The 19113-nt window shown below is 37.1% G+C and overlaps 1 protein-coding gene across 4 annotated transcripts in view; it reads right to left on the reverse strand.

The window, feature by feature from the left end:
* arhgap32b (Rho GTPase activating protein 32b) overlaps positions 1–19113 on the reverse strand; it is a 69900-nt gene that overhangs the window by 26720 nt on the left and 24067 nt on the right. For all 4 annotated transcript variants that reach the window (XM_088321085.1, XM_088321084.1, XM_088321083.1 and 1 more), the window contains 7 exons: positions 16891–16982; positions 16602–16686; positions 9886–9972; positions 6504–6641; positions 4987–5079; positions 3375–3497; positions 3024–3101 (listed from right to left, as the gene is read on the reverse strand). In XM_088321085.1, coding sequence (XP_088177211.1) covers positions 3024–3101; positions 3375–3497; positions 4987–5079; positions 6504–6641; positions 9886–9972; positions 16602–16686; positions 16891–16982 — 696 coding nt within the window. The remainder of the gene's footprint in view (positions 1–3023; positions 3102–3374; positions 3498–4986; positions 5080–6503; positions 6642–9885; positions 9973–16601; positions 16687–16890; positions 16983–19113) is intronic.

The following is a 19113-nucleotide window of genomic DNA, read 5'->3' on the forward strand; positions in this document are numbered from 1 at the left end:
TAGCCCCATGAGGTATTTAACCTGACAGGCATGGTTTCTGTATATTCTTGCTTTCCAACAGTGCTTTGGAAATAGCAGCAAAAGAACAAATGAGAAACTTCCTGATGCCTGACAGTGCACCAGCAATGTTAGACTAGACTTCTTGTAGGCAAAGAGACAAATGCGATTAAACAAAAGGCATCGCCGAAAAAGTGGGGCAGAGCAGTCAGAGAAAGTTCAGACTTCTGGAAAGTAGATTATTACTCATAAAATTGTTTTATTGTTTATGACTTGACTTGTATTTTTATTTCCAGGCATTGGAAGACCTTGTCTAAAAAAGTCATACTGTAAATTGGCTACTGACTTTGAGGTATGACATAGTTTTTAAATGTTACCTTTTTAAAACTGCTAAAACTTTCCATCAATAGCATAAGCTTTTTTTGAGGCACCGGTAGTTTTTTGGAGCTGTCCCTGAAGGCCTAGCCCGAGTGGCACAAGCTTTCCCTGTGAGAAAAAAATATGGCCCTTTGGGAAAACACATGCTCATTTTTACAACAAGAAATATAAACAATACAACCTTCATACTAAAGCAAATGAAATAGCTAAACAACTAATTGCTGTATTTCCCAGACTATAAAGCGAAACTCATAACCCAAATTTGGTCACAAATTTGAAAGTGCGGCTTATACGCGGTGCACCTTATATACCACAGAATACAGTGGATATGATTGGAAATGCATCAAGTAATTATAGGTACGCATTACCATACAAGGTTTTATGTCATACTACCATGAGCAATGATCGATCAAATTGATACATTAAATGAGTAAATAACAATCCTGACATATGCACGTTTTAAAAAGAAAGTGTCTGTTTTAGTTAGGTAATTTCAGATTTTTGTCAGTATGTATTATGAATGACACTTAGGGATATCATTTGTGTTTTGTTGCTTAGGCCCAAGGATGGGTGGGATGATTTGGTATAGGCAGAAAGATGCTGTTGCATTTTACAAACGCATTGACCTGTGACATTTACACAAAAATCCAACTTATAGTGTATTAATTTGATCATATTTAGCTTTATAAAAGGTTACCATTTTATTTTTATGAATGCTTGCTGCGTTTTATTGCACTCTTTTTGTAGTCAGATAAGCGGCACATTATGCACGTTCTATTTTGGGGTGTTTTTTTTTTTTCAGAATTCTGGATTATTTTATCTCTCAAATTTTATCAAAGCAATGTGACATACTTTAATTCATTATTATTGTAATGAAGTTACACTTGAGGTGGTATCCTACAACAAAATAGTCACATGGTTGACCATTCTCCATGGGATGTGCTGCATCCAACTGAGTCATAAAGATAGTAGGCCACTATTACTAATAAGGATACAAACAGGATGTGTTGCATTCATTAAGAGGCTCATAAGGCTTTTATTTTTTTTGCAGATCCAGACAAATTAAGTTTTTTTTTGTCCAAAATGGCCGTTTCAACATTTTGGGTTGCTGACCCCAGACATATACTGTAAGTGTATAAAGAGACCCCTTTTTACTTTGCGCTTTTGTTATCGCTGGATAACTTCTTCGCAGATTTTGAATTGAATTGTCTTTATTGTCAATGACATTAACGTAGCATTCATTGTGGTCGGACAGAGCACAGGCCAAGTGCTGCACCGGGCATATTGTAAGTGAGTGTATTGGGTGAGCATGACTGCCTGCGTACACGACTGTGGCAGGCTAGTGTATGAGTCAAACACGGGGCAAGCTCTCAAGTCGAATTCTAAAAACCAACACAAGTTGTGAAGTATAACAACCAATAGCTTTTCACGGCTCATGACATTAAATATAAAATTTAATCGGACTCTTAGGAAAGTCAGAGAGAGCGCAAAAAGCAGTGATCACCAGCTGGATGCTCCGTTGATTATTATCGGCTCCAGAAGAAACTCAATCAGCTTCCGAGAGAAGGCAAAACTGGTGCTGCCTGTCCGGATACTGCTACGGCTAGGCTAACAACTCTACTAAGCCACTGCTGCGGAACCTTTATTTTCAAACGCCAGGTCCATTAGCCATGGATCTGATCACCTGGAGCTACAAGTCGTGGAAAACTGTTGCATCCAGGATGGTTTTATTTTGATCAGCGCGCAGATCTGGTTCGTTTCGAGGACATCCCATGCTAGCGCGCATCTAGCCAGCCGCTCTCCAGATTACTTTCTTACACTGAAAGGAGAAGCCCTCCAATTTTGTTTTACCTTTGTATAGTGACAATAAAAATATTCATTCAACTGCAATTAAGTGTTGCGTGTTATTATTTCGTTACAGTCGTATACTCAGTCGGTATGATGTCATCTTGAGGTAAGTTCAACCCTCGGGCCTTTTATGAAGGTACTATGCTACTTTGCAGATTTTCAATTTTCGTAGTCGGTTCTGCTCCCCATTAACCGCGAAACCGTGGGATATTTGTATATACATGAATACACACGGTGGCTCTTACTGAAGTCTCACATGCCTTATAGTCCGGTGCGCCTTATTTATGAAAAAATTATAACAAACTATTTTAGAAGTTGTGCCTTATAATTTGTTGCAGCTTATAGTTATGGAAAATACAGTACTTATTAGCAAAAAATTAGCCACTCATCATTCAACAAAGAGCAAAAGAGCAGAGAAAGAGCTATGTTTTTATCTGTGGACAACTTTTTTACTACACTAATAGCATTGATTCTTTTCTTCTTATTTGTTTTTGAAAATGAAAAACATTGTAATAGATGTAATAAAATATATGTAATTCATCTAATTACTTTTCTTCGCAGGTGAATGGTAATTGGTTAGTGCTAGTGTCCCAAAAAAAGTGTAATTTCCTTTTCTCGCAACACTAAGTGGAAACATGGATTTTCTTAATAAAATGACAATACTGTTTTGGAAAATGAAGTCCAGTGTAGTTTGGTGTCATCTAGCCGTACATATGCCTAAAGTATACAAAAGAAACCATTCTAAATTAAGAAACCAACCAATACCCAGTTGTTTGGTATATGACGTTTAAATGGCAAACCTGAAAGCCGTGCTTCCCCCTCCACCAGGTGGTGTCTTCTTTAGGAGGCATGTCAATCACTGACACAATGTCACCAACCTGCAGCGAAAAGTGTTTTTCCATTTTTATTTCGTATGTATAAAATGTAATTTGCAAAGATGTATAAGTTCACAACGATGGTTTTAAAATTGGTCTTTATTGTATTGCTATGCAATTTTTTTAATGCTTAATTTGTGGGTTTGGAAAATTAATTAGCATTTGTTAGTAAAATTACACCAATAGACAACTACTTTCTGTGCTGTTTTTTTCTCTATAGCACTGAAAAGTTGTGCATTTTGAGATGGAGCCACGGAGATTGTGTGTTGGTGTCACCTCAAAGGACAACTCGTCCGACGCTTGTGCAATGTAACGCTTTATGACATGAGCAGCTGCAATTGCCGGCACATTGATGGATGACTCTTCGTGTACCAAAAGATGATTTCCTTTGTTGTCGATCTGGAAAACAAATATGTCAGTTCTGTAGGGCTGGCCAATAAATGCAACTCATCCGATACATTTCTCATTTTAAAAATCCACAATCTAAAAAATGTTTCTATTGATGGATGAAACGTTTTACACAAGATGAGATTAATCAAAAACTTGATTTAAAAAAATAAATAAATAAATCAATAAATAAAGATAAAGTATTTGGCACCCTGCAAATAAACTCAGAAGAACTTCCTTTGTAAAACTAAAAAACGCCATTCTTTTATTTTTCTCTGATGTATTTATTGGTATTGATCCCTAAAAGAAAAAGACCAACCACAAACAATAAATTGGGTGGGTGGGAATAAGTAGAGGTTAGAACTTGCACAAATATGACTCGAAGAATTTATTTCTGTATAACAATTATGTTACACGCCATACAAATAGGGAAGTACAAACAGAAATACTTGTGTGGGCTATAATGCATTTCTGATGGGCATTTTTCTCTCCCTTCTGTTTATTAATCTTTGGTGTTGTCTATTAGTTCAACCATCTTTAAATAGCAGGCAACCAAGCATGAACTAAATCAAAGTGGGTATTTCCAAAATTATGATTCCACAAAGACCTTATTTCTGTAGGTATAATGAATATGTCCAACATCATTCTACACCTTCTATACTGGATACCCCTACTAATAGATTAGTACTCGTGGAACTATTTGTGCAAGCTATAAAATGTATTAATAATTTTCTTGCTACTGGTAAACAATAACTTTTGACCAGATAAACATTGTGGATATTGTTTCCGGGACTTTGGTTCATCTACCAACGATAAATACTGTTAGGGTAGGGGTCTCTAACGAGGTGCCCACTATATATTTTTAATACATTTACAAAAATCTCCAGCAAAAAAAAATCACATTGTTATTTTGGAATGTTGAGGAAAAAATGAATTAATTCCCACTAGAATGCTGTGCCTTGAAAAACATGGGGAAAAAAGGAAACATCGTGAGAACTTTCCGGATGCACAGTAACTTTAAGACAGAAATGAAGCAAACCAAACAAGACCAACAAATGGTGCATTTACATGAGACTCAAAGTTGTAGCTAAAGCTAAGCGATTACTGTGAGTATTAACTTAGATCAATATTGTGAGGTACATCCTTTTTTTTCCCTTTATAACTCTTCTATCGTTTTACTTCAATTTACGTTTTATTGCACAGTTGTTATTAGAAAATATCAATGCACATCATGATGAAAGGTTGGCATATATTATATTATTTCCAAGTAAATATCAAGCATAAAACAATGTGTAAGCAGGTTTAATCAATTTATTGAAAACACTAACAGATTTCCAGCAAAGTTAAACATATGAAAATAATTACGGCAATTTACATCTGGTCCAATTTCAGTACGATTAAGGCATTCCAAACAGTTATCACTCCATATGATCTAATTATATGATATATTTTTTCAACAGATTCCATTGCATGTGAGGCAGGAGCATATGTTGGTACATACCTCCATCCATGTGAGGGCAGGCCCACAGTTAATCTTGTTGTCAGCAATGGCTGAAAGCCGGGAAAGATAACCCATCAACATCTGGGAAAAAGACTAAAATAGAAGGGGAAAAAAATCATATTAAGGAAATGTTTAAGTACGAATAAAAAAAAAGTCTCACATTGTTGATACGTGTCAATATAACTTCACATAGGTGCATAGGTAAAATGAACAGAAAAACGAAAATGAATTATCCTCATTTTTTCCCGCTAATTTCTTCAGACTAACAACCTTTGTATCATTCAACAATAGGGCACATGAATGAAGGCACCTAGACTGTTTTAAATTTAATACAACTATAGGAAAATATCCATTGTGTAAAGAGGACTCTAATAAACATTTCTGCCCAACCCATTTTTTGTTTGAAGTCCTGACACACATTCCCCCCAAAAAATAGCATTAACAATAGATACTTTAATTGTTGTTTTTTTTCTTGGCCGGCAGTTTTTGGGGGTTCATGACATTGCTTTAGTTTTTTGAAGCAATAAATCCATAAATATTACCGTATTTTCCAGACTACAAGGTTCACCTAGAAACCCCAATTTGGCAAGAAATTGGAAAGTGCGCCTTATAATCCAGTATAACACAGTATACAGCTGGTAAAATTGGAAATAGATACAGTAATTACAGGTGGGCATTCTGTTATACCACGCAAGGTCTTATTGTAATACCATATAAGAGTAATGATTGGAAATAATTGATCCAATTGATAAACATCACTGATCTAAATTGCAAACGTTAATTACAGCAGGAAACGAACCCAAAAAAATACTCACATATTACCACTAGACCACAACTTGTACAAATTACATATGAAAAGGCATTAGGGTCTACTGCATTGTCACACTATTTTTACTTATGGTGCCAGGAACACCGGTTTGCATAGTGCACTCTGATAGGTTAAAGAGTCTCTCTACTTCTATACCAATAAATGTTTGCGAATGGATAGAACAGAAAAGTCTTTCAATACAATACCATATAAACTCTTTTAAGTGTACATACATATTAAACAGCAGTGTCATTGATGCACAGGTGAAGAAGTGAAGAGACTTTTTTTTTAACCTATCAGAACCTCAATCAGTGTTTCTGGCGCCATGAATAAAAACAGTGTGATGATTAGATGAGCTCTAAAACCTTTTTTATGTTCTAAGTGGCACTGAGGATTTAGAGGAGATGTGTAGGTGCTCTCACCACCACTACTTGGGTTCGATTCAGACTGCTTACAATGTTTTGAATTTATATGTGCCTGCACACACGGAAGCTCTTACTGTAGTCTCAATTTTATGTCGCTTATGTATGAAAAATATATAACAAAAGTCTACTTTTTATGGGGAACGCCTTATAATCAAGTGTGCCTTATAGTGTGAAAAGTACTGTAGTTTATTGAGAAGGTTTAAAAGTTTCATGCAACATCCTTCAAAGCAGGAATACAGTGGATATGCACAACTAGGCGCAGACGGAGAGTTTTAAGAACTCACCTCTGGTTGATCAGTCAAACTTTCAACTCTTGGCAGTTCGGGGAGCTTGGAGAAATTACGGTCGTATATACAAAGGTGGAGGTGTTTGTCCAAGACACGGAAATCCTCATAGCTACGCTTCACAATCCAGCTTCGACCCTTCAAAGAAAAAAAGGGAGGCAAAGCAGGGGAACAGTAAATATTTGAGTGTGAGCAGATAATGGGAACACGCTTCTTAAAAAAAACATTTTGGCGCAAATGTGGACTAATGCTCAACATGGGGTAATTTGACCAAACTTCATCAGTGGTTTTGTAAAAACACTTACCCAACATGGCTTCTATGTGTCTGTTTGTACCCATAATGTTGCTAAATCCACAAGTTCTGGAGCAGGGGTCGGGAACCTTTTTGACCCAAAGAGCCAAAATATAAATATATTTTGAGTTGTTTTTTTTGAAAGAGCATTATCATATAGTAAAAAAAAAAAAAAAAAAAAAAAAAAAAACACACACACACACACACACAAAACCTGCTTTACAGACAAAAGCTACCTTTTTAGCGCATTTTATTTTCCTGTGTGACATTAGATTATTTGATACAATTTATGAAATAATAATAATGCTAGAGCCTGTGTACCATATCAACAAATATACCACTTAACTTGTCTCCCCCTAACAGTTACTTAAAAATGTTGAGGCTCATTTCGATAGTGGTTTCCAAACAAGGTACAAGCATTTTTTTGTAAAAATGTCACAAAAAAACTGCAAACGAAAATGTATTTCCTTTCAGCGCTGTGTGTGCGTGTGAGAGAGGGGAGCATGCTATTTGTGCAAAGATCCACCAACCCCATCAAACTGCTGTGTGTGTTTGGCTGCCATTTTTGTGTTTATAGTTGGTTCTGTGGGTTTTAATCATCAAGTTTTTGTACAGTGAACATACATTACTTAATGAGCTTCCATTTAAAGGTCCTTAGAGATGTAAAGCCAAAAAAGGGTCTTTTGGTGTGAAACTTGGACTATAAACTGTAGTGAGATTGCGCCCTTTATATACTGGACTGAACGTTTTGAGGTCTTAGTGTTGCTTTGGCTTTGCATCCACCAAAATTGTGAGCTAACCAAAATTGTATCTACAAGCCATATGTCCTAACGAAAAGAGTCATAAAGGGCTCACTAGCCATACGTTCTCGACCCTTGCCATCAGGCAAAGGCCCAATTAGCCTGAAAAGGCTGAATTAGCCTTTGCCTAATAGTTTTATAGTTTTTTTTGTTGTTGTTGTTTTTAATGGTCCCCAACAAAAGTTGCTATGGCAAAATGCAAAACAAACAGCAAGAACTGTACCCTACATTCAGCAATATTGAAGTAATCTCATATACCAGAAAGCCATCAGGTTTTTTCTTCTTGTCTCTTTCTCTACCAAGTCCAATTGCCAAAACAAATGAGAGAAAACTGCGGTGGATGAGGACTGTTCTTTTATTTGACCTAAAAAGATCCATCTGTACTGAGGCTAGCGGTTGAGCACTTGGATTACAACTGAACCCACTGATTTTTGTGGTTTGTAAAGCACTGGCTGTGGCATGCGAGGAAGAAAAGCCACTGTGGGCTCAGTGAACACATTCAGCTGTGCTGCCCGACTTTCATATGGGAACTCCAGCTACATCTGTTTCTGTAGCTATGAGCTAGTCTACAGTGGTACCTCTTCTTACGAGCATACTTCCTTCCAGGATCGCGCTCGTAGCTCGAATTTCTATTTTTTCCAATATCTAATAAATAAAAACGAATTAGTCTGCTCCAGTCCTTCCTAAAGCTTACAAGTGAACCCTAAAAATAGGGATAAAACACATCTCCCTGACCACTAAAACACATTCAAGTAGTAATTTCACATAATAAATACAGTAATAACAAAGTAAATTACATTAACGAAATAAAATGTGAACTTATTATAAACGCTGTAACAAATGTGTGTGTGTGTGTGTGCTGCGGAGGAAGGGGAATTAAATGATCGTACATACAAAAGATTTCCAGCACCATTTTTCATTTTTTTATTTGCCTGTAGTAGTTTGCATTTGCAAACTAGACAAGCTGATGCTGGCAATAAGCAGTCACGGGGGGTGAGCGGTCATGAGTGGACTCTAGTGGTAACCTCTGGGACTGCTAGTAAACTGTACTTTACTCCGTTGTAGCGAGGTAGATTTCTGTTAAACACTTAAATACCAAAATTCAGCTCTTTAGAGGTGCTCGTGTGAAGAGGTACCATTGTATTTCTATTCAAACTCTCTCCAAGCTGCAGTCTTTTTCTGAAAGCACTGGCGGAAAAATCAAATCATTTTAAAGGGGATCTTGGGGAGTGGAATTTTCAACTATGCAGTCACATACTTGTGTGTCACTGCCAAGGACACGGAAAAGGAATAACCTATGCGGATGGAAAGAAATGGAACAAAAACCATTGAGATTAGGGTGGAGCTGGTCTGAAGTTGGAGTAGGTTTTTTGTTATATTCGTTATATTTTATGCAGAAGTGTACATGTCATTTTAAAAACACAAAAGCAATTCCCCCAAACAGAATGTTCAATAAAGGAGGAAGATAAGGGCTAGAATACAAAAAAACAAGCTATCGCTCTACCAGGTTCCTGAACGTAAAAATTCATGATGGACAAAATCCGATGCTGAAAATTATAGTATAAATAATTGAGTTTGACCAGAAAATGTTACTGTTGTAACACTGCAGCCCTTTTAGTAGCTTTTTTTGATTCAGCATAATTAATAAACCAGACAGCTGGGAAAAGCAAAGAGCAACGTTTTCTGCATTTAGCAGTCTTAGGGCTGTTTTGCGCTTATCCTTTGCTTTTCCCCCTAAATTGTCTAATCAAAAATTCACTGTAATCAGCTACCTGATAGCGACAGTAATAGCATCGAATCCTATCCACCAAAATCATGTTGAAAACAAATTTCAATCAGGCTAGATTAACTCATCGGTGAGAAAAGTAATCCTCTACAAAAGATAATGATGCAGCAAAACGTGTGACGCAGACCTGACAGCACTCAGTAAAATTCACTTTGCTTTTCGCAGCGCTCTGAATATCCAAAGAAAGGAGAGATATTTTGCAGACATTTTAACCAACTTTCCACATCGGGCGATTTACAAAATCCTACTGCAGTAAACCCATCTTTTAAAACGTTTAAGATCAGTACTTAAATCTGACTGGAAGCAAAAAAGGAGAGTTTACCCTTTAATTGAAAAAAGTGGCTTCAGCTTTCTGTAAGCAGTGATACAATTCTGTTAAATTGTAAACATTTTTTTTTACAATTAAAGTTATGGTGTAGTACAGAAAAATCGGAATCACTTCATTCTGTTCTGTCATTGTACATGAATGTGTTTGGCATCGTTTCATGATGACTCAAGTCTTACCTGGCAGTAAATATGAACAAAATATACAAGCTCCTTGGTATCATGGCTGTTGCGCAATACTTCACTCTGCTCATCACCGAGAGACAACTGAAACACAAAACGGTAATGCAAATTATTAAATTGGAACTGTACGGTATTGCTTTTATTCTGATTTGATTCTGAAATGGAATGAAACAACTAGTCGTTTAGCACGGGAGTAGGCAACATTTTTGACTCGAGATTCTAAAATCTGGCTGAGGGGCCAAGCCAGGAATGGGGAAAATACATTTGATTGGTTTTTAAGTATTTGCTGATAGTCACTTTTCTGAGATGAAAGGAGAAAATAAGGAACTGTCAACGATGATGACAACTTTAATGAAATACAATCTTATTTTCTTCACAAGTAGCTGGAAAGCAAAAATGGCAGAAGGTTGACCACTGCTGCAACCACACAACCTAACTATTAAAAGTTGTCCTAAAGATATACAGAAATTTCCAGTGGGGCAAAAACCATAAACACCAGACTGCTCAAAACAGCAATTTAATATACATTGGGAATAACACACATGCAAGTAAGTTTTTCTGCTAAAGCAAGGCCCACACTGCAATCACAAGATACATTTATTCGGGAAAGGGTGGTAACCATTACTGCCAAAGTTGACATAAAGGTTCTAAACTGTAACACAAGTAGAAGAATATGTCGCTTTAAAAAGGGGTACAGGGGCAATGGATCCAATGATAATGTTTCACCACTGTGGTGCTTCCATGCAACACGTAGCCCCCAAAGAACATGTTTTTTTTTAAATGGCATACAAAATCATTAATTCAACACAACTCTAAATACATCTTTTTTTAACCACCCCATCAATTACATATTTAATAACCCAGTGTTTGTTTTCTTCCAATAAGAATACTTGAGGGTAACTGAGCATATTTTGGTACTACTCTTAATAATAAACGGTTAATAACGTAATAATGTCAACGTATTTTCCCCACTATAAAGGTGCACCCCCCAAAAATTATATTTATATATTTTTTTCACAAATGAGGCGCACCAGACTATAAGCAGCATTGAATCTAAACTACAGTAAGGGCTACAGTTGGACTATAAATGGATAAGTACCATTGTTGTGTATTGATAAATCAGTCAAAATATAGCTCTAATCACGATTGCAAAAATTGGATACATGAGGAATCATTGGCGCCAGATACCAGCAACATAACTACAAAGGATACTGGCGAGATCTCATTTTTCTAACATTTGTATCTAGTATTGTGACAAAAAATAGTGTGATAATGAGATAAGACCTATTGCTTTTTCCCATGTCATCGATGTCCCTAGTGGAGTGGTGGATAGGATTCAATGCTTTTACTGTCGCTATTTGGGTTTGATTGCTGTTGCCACCGCATTGTTATGAAATTGTGGTCAGCTATAAATATTAACTGATCAATAAATGCACAAATATAACACACTGATATGTATTTCCCATGTTTTTATGTGTATAAAGCTCACTGAATTGTAAGGCGCATGTTCAAATTTTTGGCTGTTTTTTTTGTGGCTTTTCGTCCGGAAAAAAACGGTGGTATCGTAATAGCCTAACCTTTAGGAGCTTTTTAGCCATACAAACAAAAAGAGAAATGTTCCGTAGACCATATTTTAAAGACAATGGTGAAATAGCTAGTGTATTCACATTAGAGTGATAATGAGTTGATAAAAAAGTAACCCCACAACACATAAGCTAGTCACGGCAATGTCAAGTCTGCATTTCATGTGATTGGCGTCTGCTGCACTTTCCTTCCCCCTTCATGCAGCATTAACACTGACTTTTGCCCCCCTCCTTTCGTAACCAACACCTGTCTCCAGACCCCATTTCTCATACAGTTTTACAGAGTCCAGTTTCACCCATCCAGAGAAAGATTGCAATGGACAAGACGTTAACTACTTGCTCTCCTGACTGTACCAGAACAGTATGAGCTCAATCGGATTATTTTTATAGAAAAAGAACAAGAAAAAAAAAAAGAAAATACTTGCAGCTTTAGATGATTAGAAGTGGTAATGTGCCCCGGTAATTCCTCAATTGAGCAGCTTTCATCTACTTAGTTTGCCCCTGGAAGTCCTACTGCAATTGTGATGAATCCCAATCCCAAATCTTCGTTTGCTTGGTTTTGAGTTTTCTTTCTATGCAGTCTACTGAGCAATAACACCATCTGGCCATTGCATTCAATCAGTAACATAAAAGAAAACTAAAAACTTTCCAGTCGTTTTCACAGCATAGTCCATGTGTGTCGTTTCTCCGTTTTCCCTTCTCGCCCCTGTCTGACATGCTTCTTCACCCCTCCCCCTTCTGTCCTCATATTCCCCTCCTTGGTTGGTAAATTCCCGGGACAAAGAGCAAGGATGGAACGAAAGAGCCGGAGTGAAAAGCGACTTGCAAGGGGATAGGGGCTAAATGAGGGTGAAAATGAGGCATAAAAAGTAGGAACGCTCAGTGCACTGGCGGAAAAACTAGTTTCTTCCCCCTCCATATGCACAGTCCTGCCCCCTGCCCGCCTTTTCTGCAGACTATAGAAGTCTAAATGAAAAAAAAAATCTACCAAAGGTTTTAATTCAAGTGTGATTAATTCTTATATTGATGAGCAAAGCAAAATCTCATCCATCTGTGGGCACCTGATTATAAAATTTATGTAAATACCACGTGAAACAAAATAATGATCATGCTCACACGAAGTAATGGGAAAAAAAAGTTCTAACAAATCACTCAGAACAATTGCAGCAAATTTCTTTTGTAAAATTCAAGATATGGAATAAATAATGGTTGCATTAACATTTTCATTTTGTTATTGCTGGAAAGGGGAGTAGAAATACATTGAAATAGTCACAGACTGAGAAAAAAACATGATCCAGGAGAGGTCACTAGGCAGCAGGTTAGAGTCTGCAACAGTCACATGGATGTGGTGCGTGTAGACAGAGTGCCTGTTCCTTTCACAATAAAAGAGAAAGAAAAGCATGGAAAATTGCTCCTGCATTCAAGAAACATGTCAAATGATTTGAGTGGCTGGAGCAGAATGAAATCAAATCTGCTTATGAATATAAAAATGATAATCCAAAGTTGACCTACTTAGTTCGACTCTGCAGTGCTCGTCTATGTCACAGTCTGGTTGCCAAGTGGTCTAAAAACATATGTCCTGACCATCAAATATTTTCAGTGAAGCAAGCACAAATACCTTGCCATTCAAAATACAAAGTGCATCACTTTGTGCCTAAAAGGTTACTATAATGCAGGGGAAAAAAAGAATGAAAATGAGTGACTTAGCTTTTTCAGAACATGATTGTAATTTGTCAATAATGTTGTTCCTTTCTTTTTCTTTTGAGCCATTATTTAGAGGCAGCATTAACGCTAGTGCCTTTTTTCCCCCTTAAGCGGGCAAACCATTCTAGCAAGGGCAAAAATGTAAATGGGGAAAGACTCTCTCAATAAAAATGCCTTACAAAACTCACAGAAATAGTTCTTCTTGTATTTTTTCTATTTATAAAATATTGTTTGACGTACCGTTTAGTGATATTAGTTGTTACAAACCCCCCGATCTAGTTTGTGGTGTGGCACCTAGTTTTTTTTTGGTTAACAAACAGGGGATAGTTGAACAAAAAGTGGGGAAATTTGCCTGACAAAAAAAAAAACATTATAGCCCTCAAAATGACTCATGCCTGAATTATTATTTTAAGGGTGTCCAATACTTTGAAAATGTTGGTTGAAAGAAATCAAGTCCTTTTTGGTCCAATCCCTCTGAGATCTTGTGACGCCCGCTTCCCTCTTTCTAGTTCCGATTTACGGACAGGCGCCGCAGACGCAACAAATCCAATGTGCATGGGCGTCTTGCAGATTCTGTATGGATGCCGCAACGCATTCGTACCGGATGCAATGTGAATCAGTCTAAAGGCTTTTGCGCATGCTTAGACACTTTTGCTGGAACATGTGGTCTACCTGGTAAGATCCTTTATTTCGATTTTCCCTCTGTTTCAATTTGGAAGTTAAAGTGGGGTGTATAGTACTAAAAGCTTTGAAAAACTAAAAAAAAAAAAATTACGTTTCATATTTTGTGTTTAGGATGCCCAAATGAGTTTGAAGAGCACTTGCGCTTTTTCCCCCAACTGTGCATATCTAATCTCAATTCAAGCAAAGCTGTTCGGGGCAGCACAGAAGGAATGGGGAAGACAGGGAGTCCCTGTTTTTTTCTTTCCATTTGTTAGTGTATCATACTACACTGCATAGGGAAACAAAGGCCCAACTTTCAGGAATCATGCTGAAAGTAGTAAGAGGCCTGCTTCAGGTACAGTACCAACACCCTGACAAAACCCAAGAAAGATAAAAAAGTGGAGTTTATTTGAGCGCATTTAAAATATGTAAGGCGCCATTTTTTTGTGCCCTCACATCCCTGTCCAAATTTCCAGTTTTGTTTTAATTTTTCTGTCCATATCAAGTCTGTTAATTGTTCACATCTACTTCAATAATCAGCTAAATGTGCGCTCTGGAACACAGCATTAGTGTACCTATTCTCATCAAAAGTGCTGGTAGCAATGAACTGCTAGGAAAAATAAGGGGAATGTTTATATGAGGCCAATCTGTGAAGTATGTTTTGAATAAGCCTTCAAGCTCCCATTGTGTTTCTGTGTCATAACTTATGTTGCCTCAAATACAGGCACGTACTTGCACGCGCACCATGAACAAACGTGACAGAGGCTGCAATGGTGACACATGCCAGAGGTGGCAGCTGTGAGTAGTTCCAAATTCCATTCAGCTCCTGTTGGCCCTCGAGTAAAAATGAGCGGAACAACAAAAAAAAAAGAAAAAAAGAAAAAAATACAGTGCACTAACAAGTTTTGACAGATCACTGCAATAATTAGCAGTTGCGATGCACATAACCATTAAGTGTTAAATGAGTGCTAATTGTATGATGACATGCAGGCTTGGTCCTCATGTTAACAAGCTCATAAATCAGTTGTGATTTTTGTTGATGAAAGAAGTCACACGTCCAAGACATCTATGTCACATTTTAGCAAGCACAAGCTTATAAACATTTTTCCTATTGGTCTGGCTTCACTGCCAAATTTTGGATGGCGAAGCGACCAGACTGTCAAAACTTAGGCCAGCTTCGTCTAGGCCAGAGTTAAAAAGAGTCACATTGTGTTTGACCTATGGGCAAATTCGTGTTTGTAATTTGCAAGGATGGGCGTGAGCAGGCCTCAGTGCATCACATCACAGTTGATGGATTGGCTCTTACTGGGGAGGGGAATTCATTCCTTTACAGAACCCTCGTTCTTTTGTACAAAGGCGGTACGTGAGCAGTTGGTGCATATAGTGTGCCTAGGCAATAGGGGTGAACACAGGGCAGTGGTGGAGGGGGAAAAAAAAATCGATAGAAAGATGGATGCACAGTAATTATGCAGACAAAATAAAGTGCGCAGAAATCCAAGGGTACTGTCAAGTCAGAGCCAAGCGGTAGAGGCTAATTTATCAGCCATGCAGAGCTGCACGGCAAGCTGGTCTACAAAGTAGGATGAACAAAGTGACAGTCTTAATTAACGGCATGATTGCATTCATAGAGAAAAAACATGGTGAATTTAATGGTGCAGACTTTTGTTGAAATGACAGAGGCACTCCATCAAACCTGTTATTCAAATAACTTTTCATAGTATGTCTAAACCAGGGGCCATGCCAATTGGCATAACTGCTTGTGTGCAACAATAGTTAACTATTTAAATGCACCCATCATTAACTGCATTCCTTGGGGAGTAATGGGTATTAACACACGTAGTCAGCAAATTCACACAGTTCACAGTAAAAAAAACCTCTTCAAGTCACTCATCAATATAAAATTGGCTGACTGGTGACCCCTACTGGCTTCAAAACAGAAAAGATGAGGACACCAGGGTAAGGAATCAGTGTTATTCTCGGGCTACAGTAGATATTATGTAGATCTGTCATTCAGGTATTTCATCAGTTTCAAAACAACCAGACAAAATGGCCATCCCTTAGCATAATCTAGTAAATGTTTTGCTTAAATAACTTTAATGACGTGTTAAACAGAAGTAAGGATAGTGAGACATTATTAAGCTGTTTTCAAAAACTTTGTCCCAGGACACCCTCAGCCAGTCCTCATCAATATTTTTGAACCCGAGGACTACTTGTTGGTTTCCGATTAGCGTGAAAGGCTAACAATTCAATATACATTTTCGAAACTTTTTTCATGTTATTACTTTGTTGATATTATTACGTTAATAATAGGTTCTATTTTTTAAGTGGGGATAGCCTCACTCAATCACAAGAAAAAAAAAGCTTTCTCAAAAAGGTCATCAGATAATCACATACAGAATATAATTGATAAGCTAATTGTAATTGCATTTTTATAAAGATAGATAATTTGTATTGTATGCAAATATAATGATCATGTCAATGTTGTCTTCTGCCAGAAAATGAATCAAATTCAAATGTACACATCCAAATGAGAATTACTTATCTGCGAGTGGTACTTTTGTGACCCTGTGAACTTCTCGTCCACATCTTGCAATTCGATGACTAGCACCCAAATTATGAGAAACTTGAGAAAAGTAAATTCCATACGTTTGTCTTGTATGTAAATGTGTGATGCTGTGTGCCCCAGATAATGTCAGAAAAATTACACATATATATATATATATGACAGAAAATTAAGCAAAAATGGATAAAAATGTGTATTACCTGTATTGTCCCGAAGTCCACATTTTCGTAATGGAAATGAGCGCATTCTGCCAGTTTGGGAAAGTGTCCCTTTGAAAAGCAAAGTCTAACAAGAAAACACAAAAAGAATATAGTCAGCAATCACTTTATATTCAAGCTGTAAAACTGTCGAGGATGTGGCACAATTAATCAGATTAAGGCAGAAATACATTTAAACCCGGGGGAGACATTATATTACAATTAAGAAGAGATGGATACAAGTGATGATTTAAAAAAGGGATTAAGTTGCTGTAATGTAGTGTGGACTAACTTTTTAACATTCTTGACCTTCATGCTCGCCGTGCTGCTGCTGCATGAGCGAGTCAGCTCACTTCGCAGCTCAGGGATCTCAGCACTTCTTGCCTAAAATATCACAAATAAGCAAACACAAATAAAATGCTTATGATGAAAAAAGGAAGAAAAGGGCATTGACCAGTACCATAATGGAATAGCTTTCCAACAATTATACTGTATTTTTAGACCAATAAAAAATAACTTCTGTAGCAAAACTATATTGAAAGATCCACCCCTCTTTTTTCACCAGAAATACCAAAAAAGTCTTGTGATATTTTTTTGCATGAAATTGCATGACAATGGTTGCAACAGGAATTGGAAAGAGAACCCACATTAAACTATTGCATCCAAAATCTGACTAAAGCATTTTGATTTGTTTAAAAGCAAATCATTTTCTTAACTTAAAATCACTACACATTCTGCACTGCTCTCTCGTATGGCCATATTAAAATTACTTGTTGAATTAATGTTGTCACATAGCCCCGATTTTAGCTTACCTGCATTGGCTCCCTGATAGCTTAAGATGTGATTTTAAGGTTCTGTTGGTAGTATACAGAATTATGCATAGACTTGCTCCCTCATATCTTTCAGATTTAATTTTCCCCTATGTTCCGGTCCAGAGCCTTCGCTCTGAAAATGCTGATCTACAAGTGATCCCAAGAGCCAAGAAGAGATCCGCAGGTTCGAGAGCGTTCTTCATTCGGGCCCCGGTGCTGTGTAATGCTCTTCCCCCTGAGATTCGATCAGCACCCTCAGTGGAACTGTATAAATGTAGGCTTAAAACACACTTATATTCTATAGCATATGAATAACCTTTTCTTATGTAGACAATATCTGTGTATTATTTATTATTGCAACATCCATTGCAGCCTGGTCATCCTGGAAGGGGGATTACCTCATGTGCGGTCCCTTCTCAAGGTTTCTTCATTCACCTCATGTTGAGGTTTTTGAGTTTTTCCTTGCCCTCAGTAAGGTTTTAGATCAGGGGATGGTCTAATAATAGTCTGTGGTTTGCAATAATATGTGGTCTGTGCAGCCCTTTGAGATTCTTTGTGATTAGGGGTTACACAAATAAACATGACTTTGTTGATTTGATCATTTAGTTTTCCCAAATGTATTTATATACATTTCCATTACAGTGTATTCTTATGTTTGGAATGGATGTTCAAAATGTCAATCAAAAAAAAAAATTATGAGAGTACGGTTGCCAGAGACTGGAAATAATACATATAAGGCATAAGATTCTTGATGTTGCGTATTATTTTCCAGAGCTACCAACCTGAATAAAAAATTAAAATATTTTGCAGAATAAGAGGCACGGCCTACATTGGGTCCATCCATCGTTTCTGAAATGCCCTTGCAGCAATTATGAAATTGTGTGCTGCTTTATTTAGATGCATACATGTCAGCAGCTTTAGCCAACAAGAGCAGCAATTTTCCCCTTGGTGTGTTCAACTTACAAAATAATGCCTGCACTAATTTTTGGACCATTATAGCAAATGGTAAAATGAAAATAATAATAATAATAATTAAATAAATAAAAAAGCTCTCTCTGTACTTTGCACCGCAAAATGTGTGTTGCAGGGCGTAGTCTATAACAAGAGGATTTATAAAGGAGGAAGGTCAACATTCTGTCATAGAAAAAGGCAGTGTAACCCCCCCCCCCTTTTTTTTTTTGATGAGCCGCCAAAGTGTTCTCTGGCATTGAAAACAGAAAACATCAAAACGATCAAAAGTATCACCCGCAGCCCCCAACAGACGAGGACCTCATTGAAATGACAATATATATTTTCACCTTGGTAACAAAATCTAGCATTGTAATCTTCGACAAAAAAAAAACATATATATATGGCTTGTTCTTCTAGTCCTAAAGCTAGTTTTATCTTCTGTAAAGAAAGCATTATCTTCATCTACTCAGAAGATTGGTGTGGTCATTGTTTGCAGTTTGTTTTTCAATAATTTTAGCCACATCATTCCACAATGTGACTTGATATACTCTCTATTTAGGGTTTTTTTTCTCCCAAATTTTGTATCCTAGCCAAGGAAGCCTGATATACTGGAGTGTCTTATTGCTCCAAAATAACTTTGAATTCTATACTGGAAGTTTGCATCTTTTGGTGATGATGTCAACATCTTTCTGGAACTGTTTCTGAATACTCGACAAACACTTGATTACACAAAGTTAGACGTCATTAACAAC

The sequence above is a fragment of the Urocampus carinirostris genome, chromosome 17 (assembly GCF_059441175.1).
Source record: "Urocampus carinirostris isolate Australia breed hairy pipefish chromosome 17, RoL_Ucar_1.0, whole genome shotgun sequence".
In the NCBI taxonomy this organism is placed as follows: domain Eukaryota; kingdom Metazoa; phylum Chordata; class Actinopteri; order Syngnathiformes; family Syngnathidae; genus Urocampus; species Urocampus carinirostris.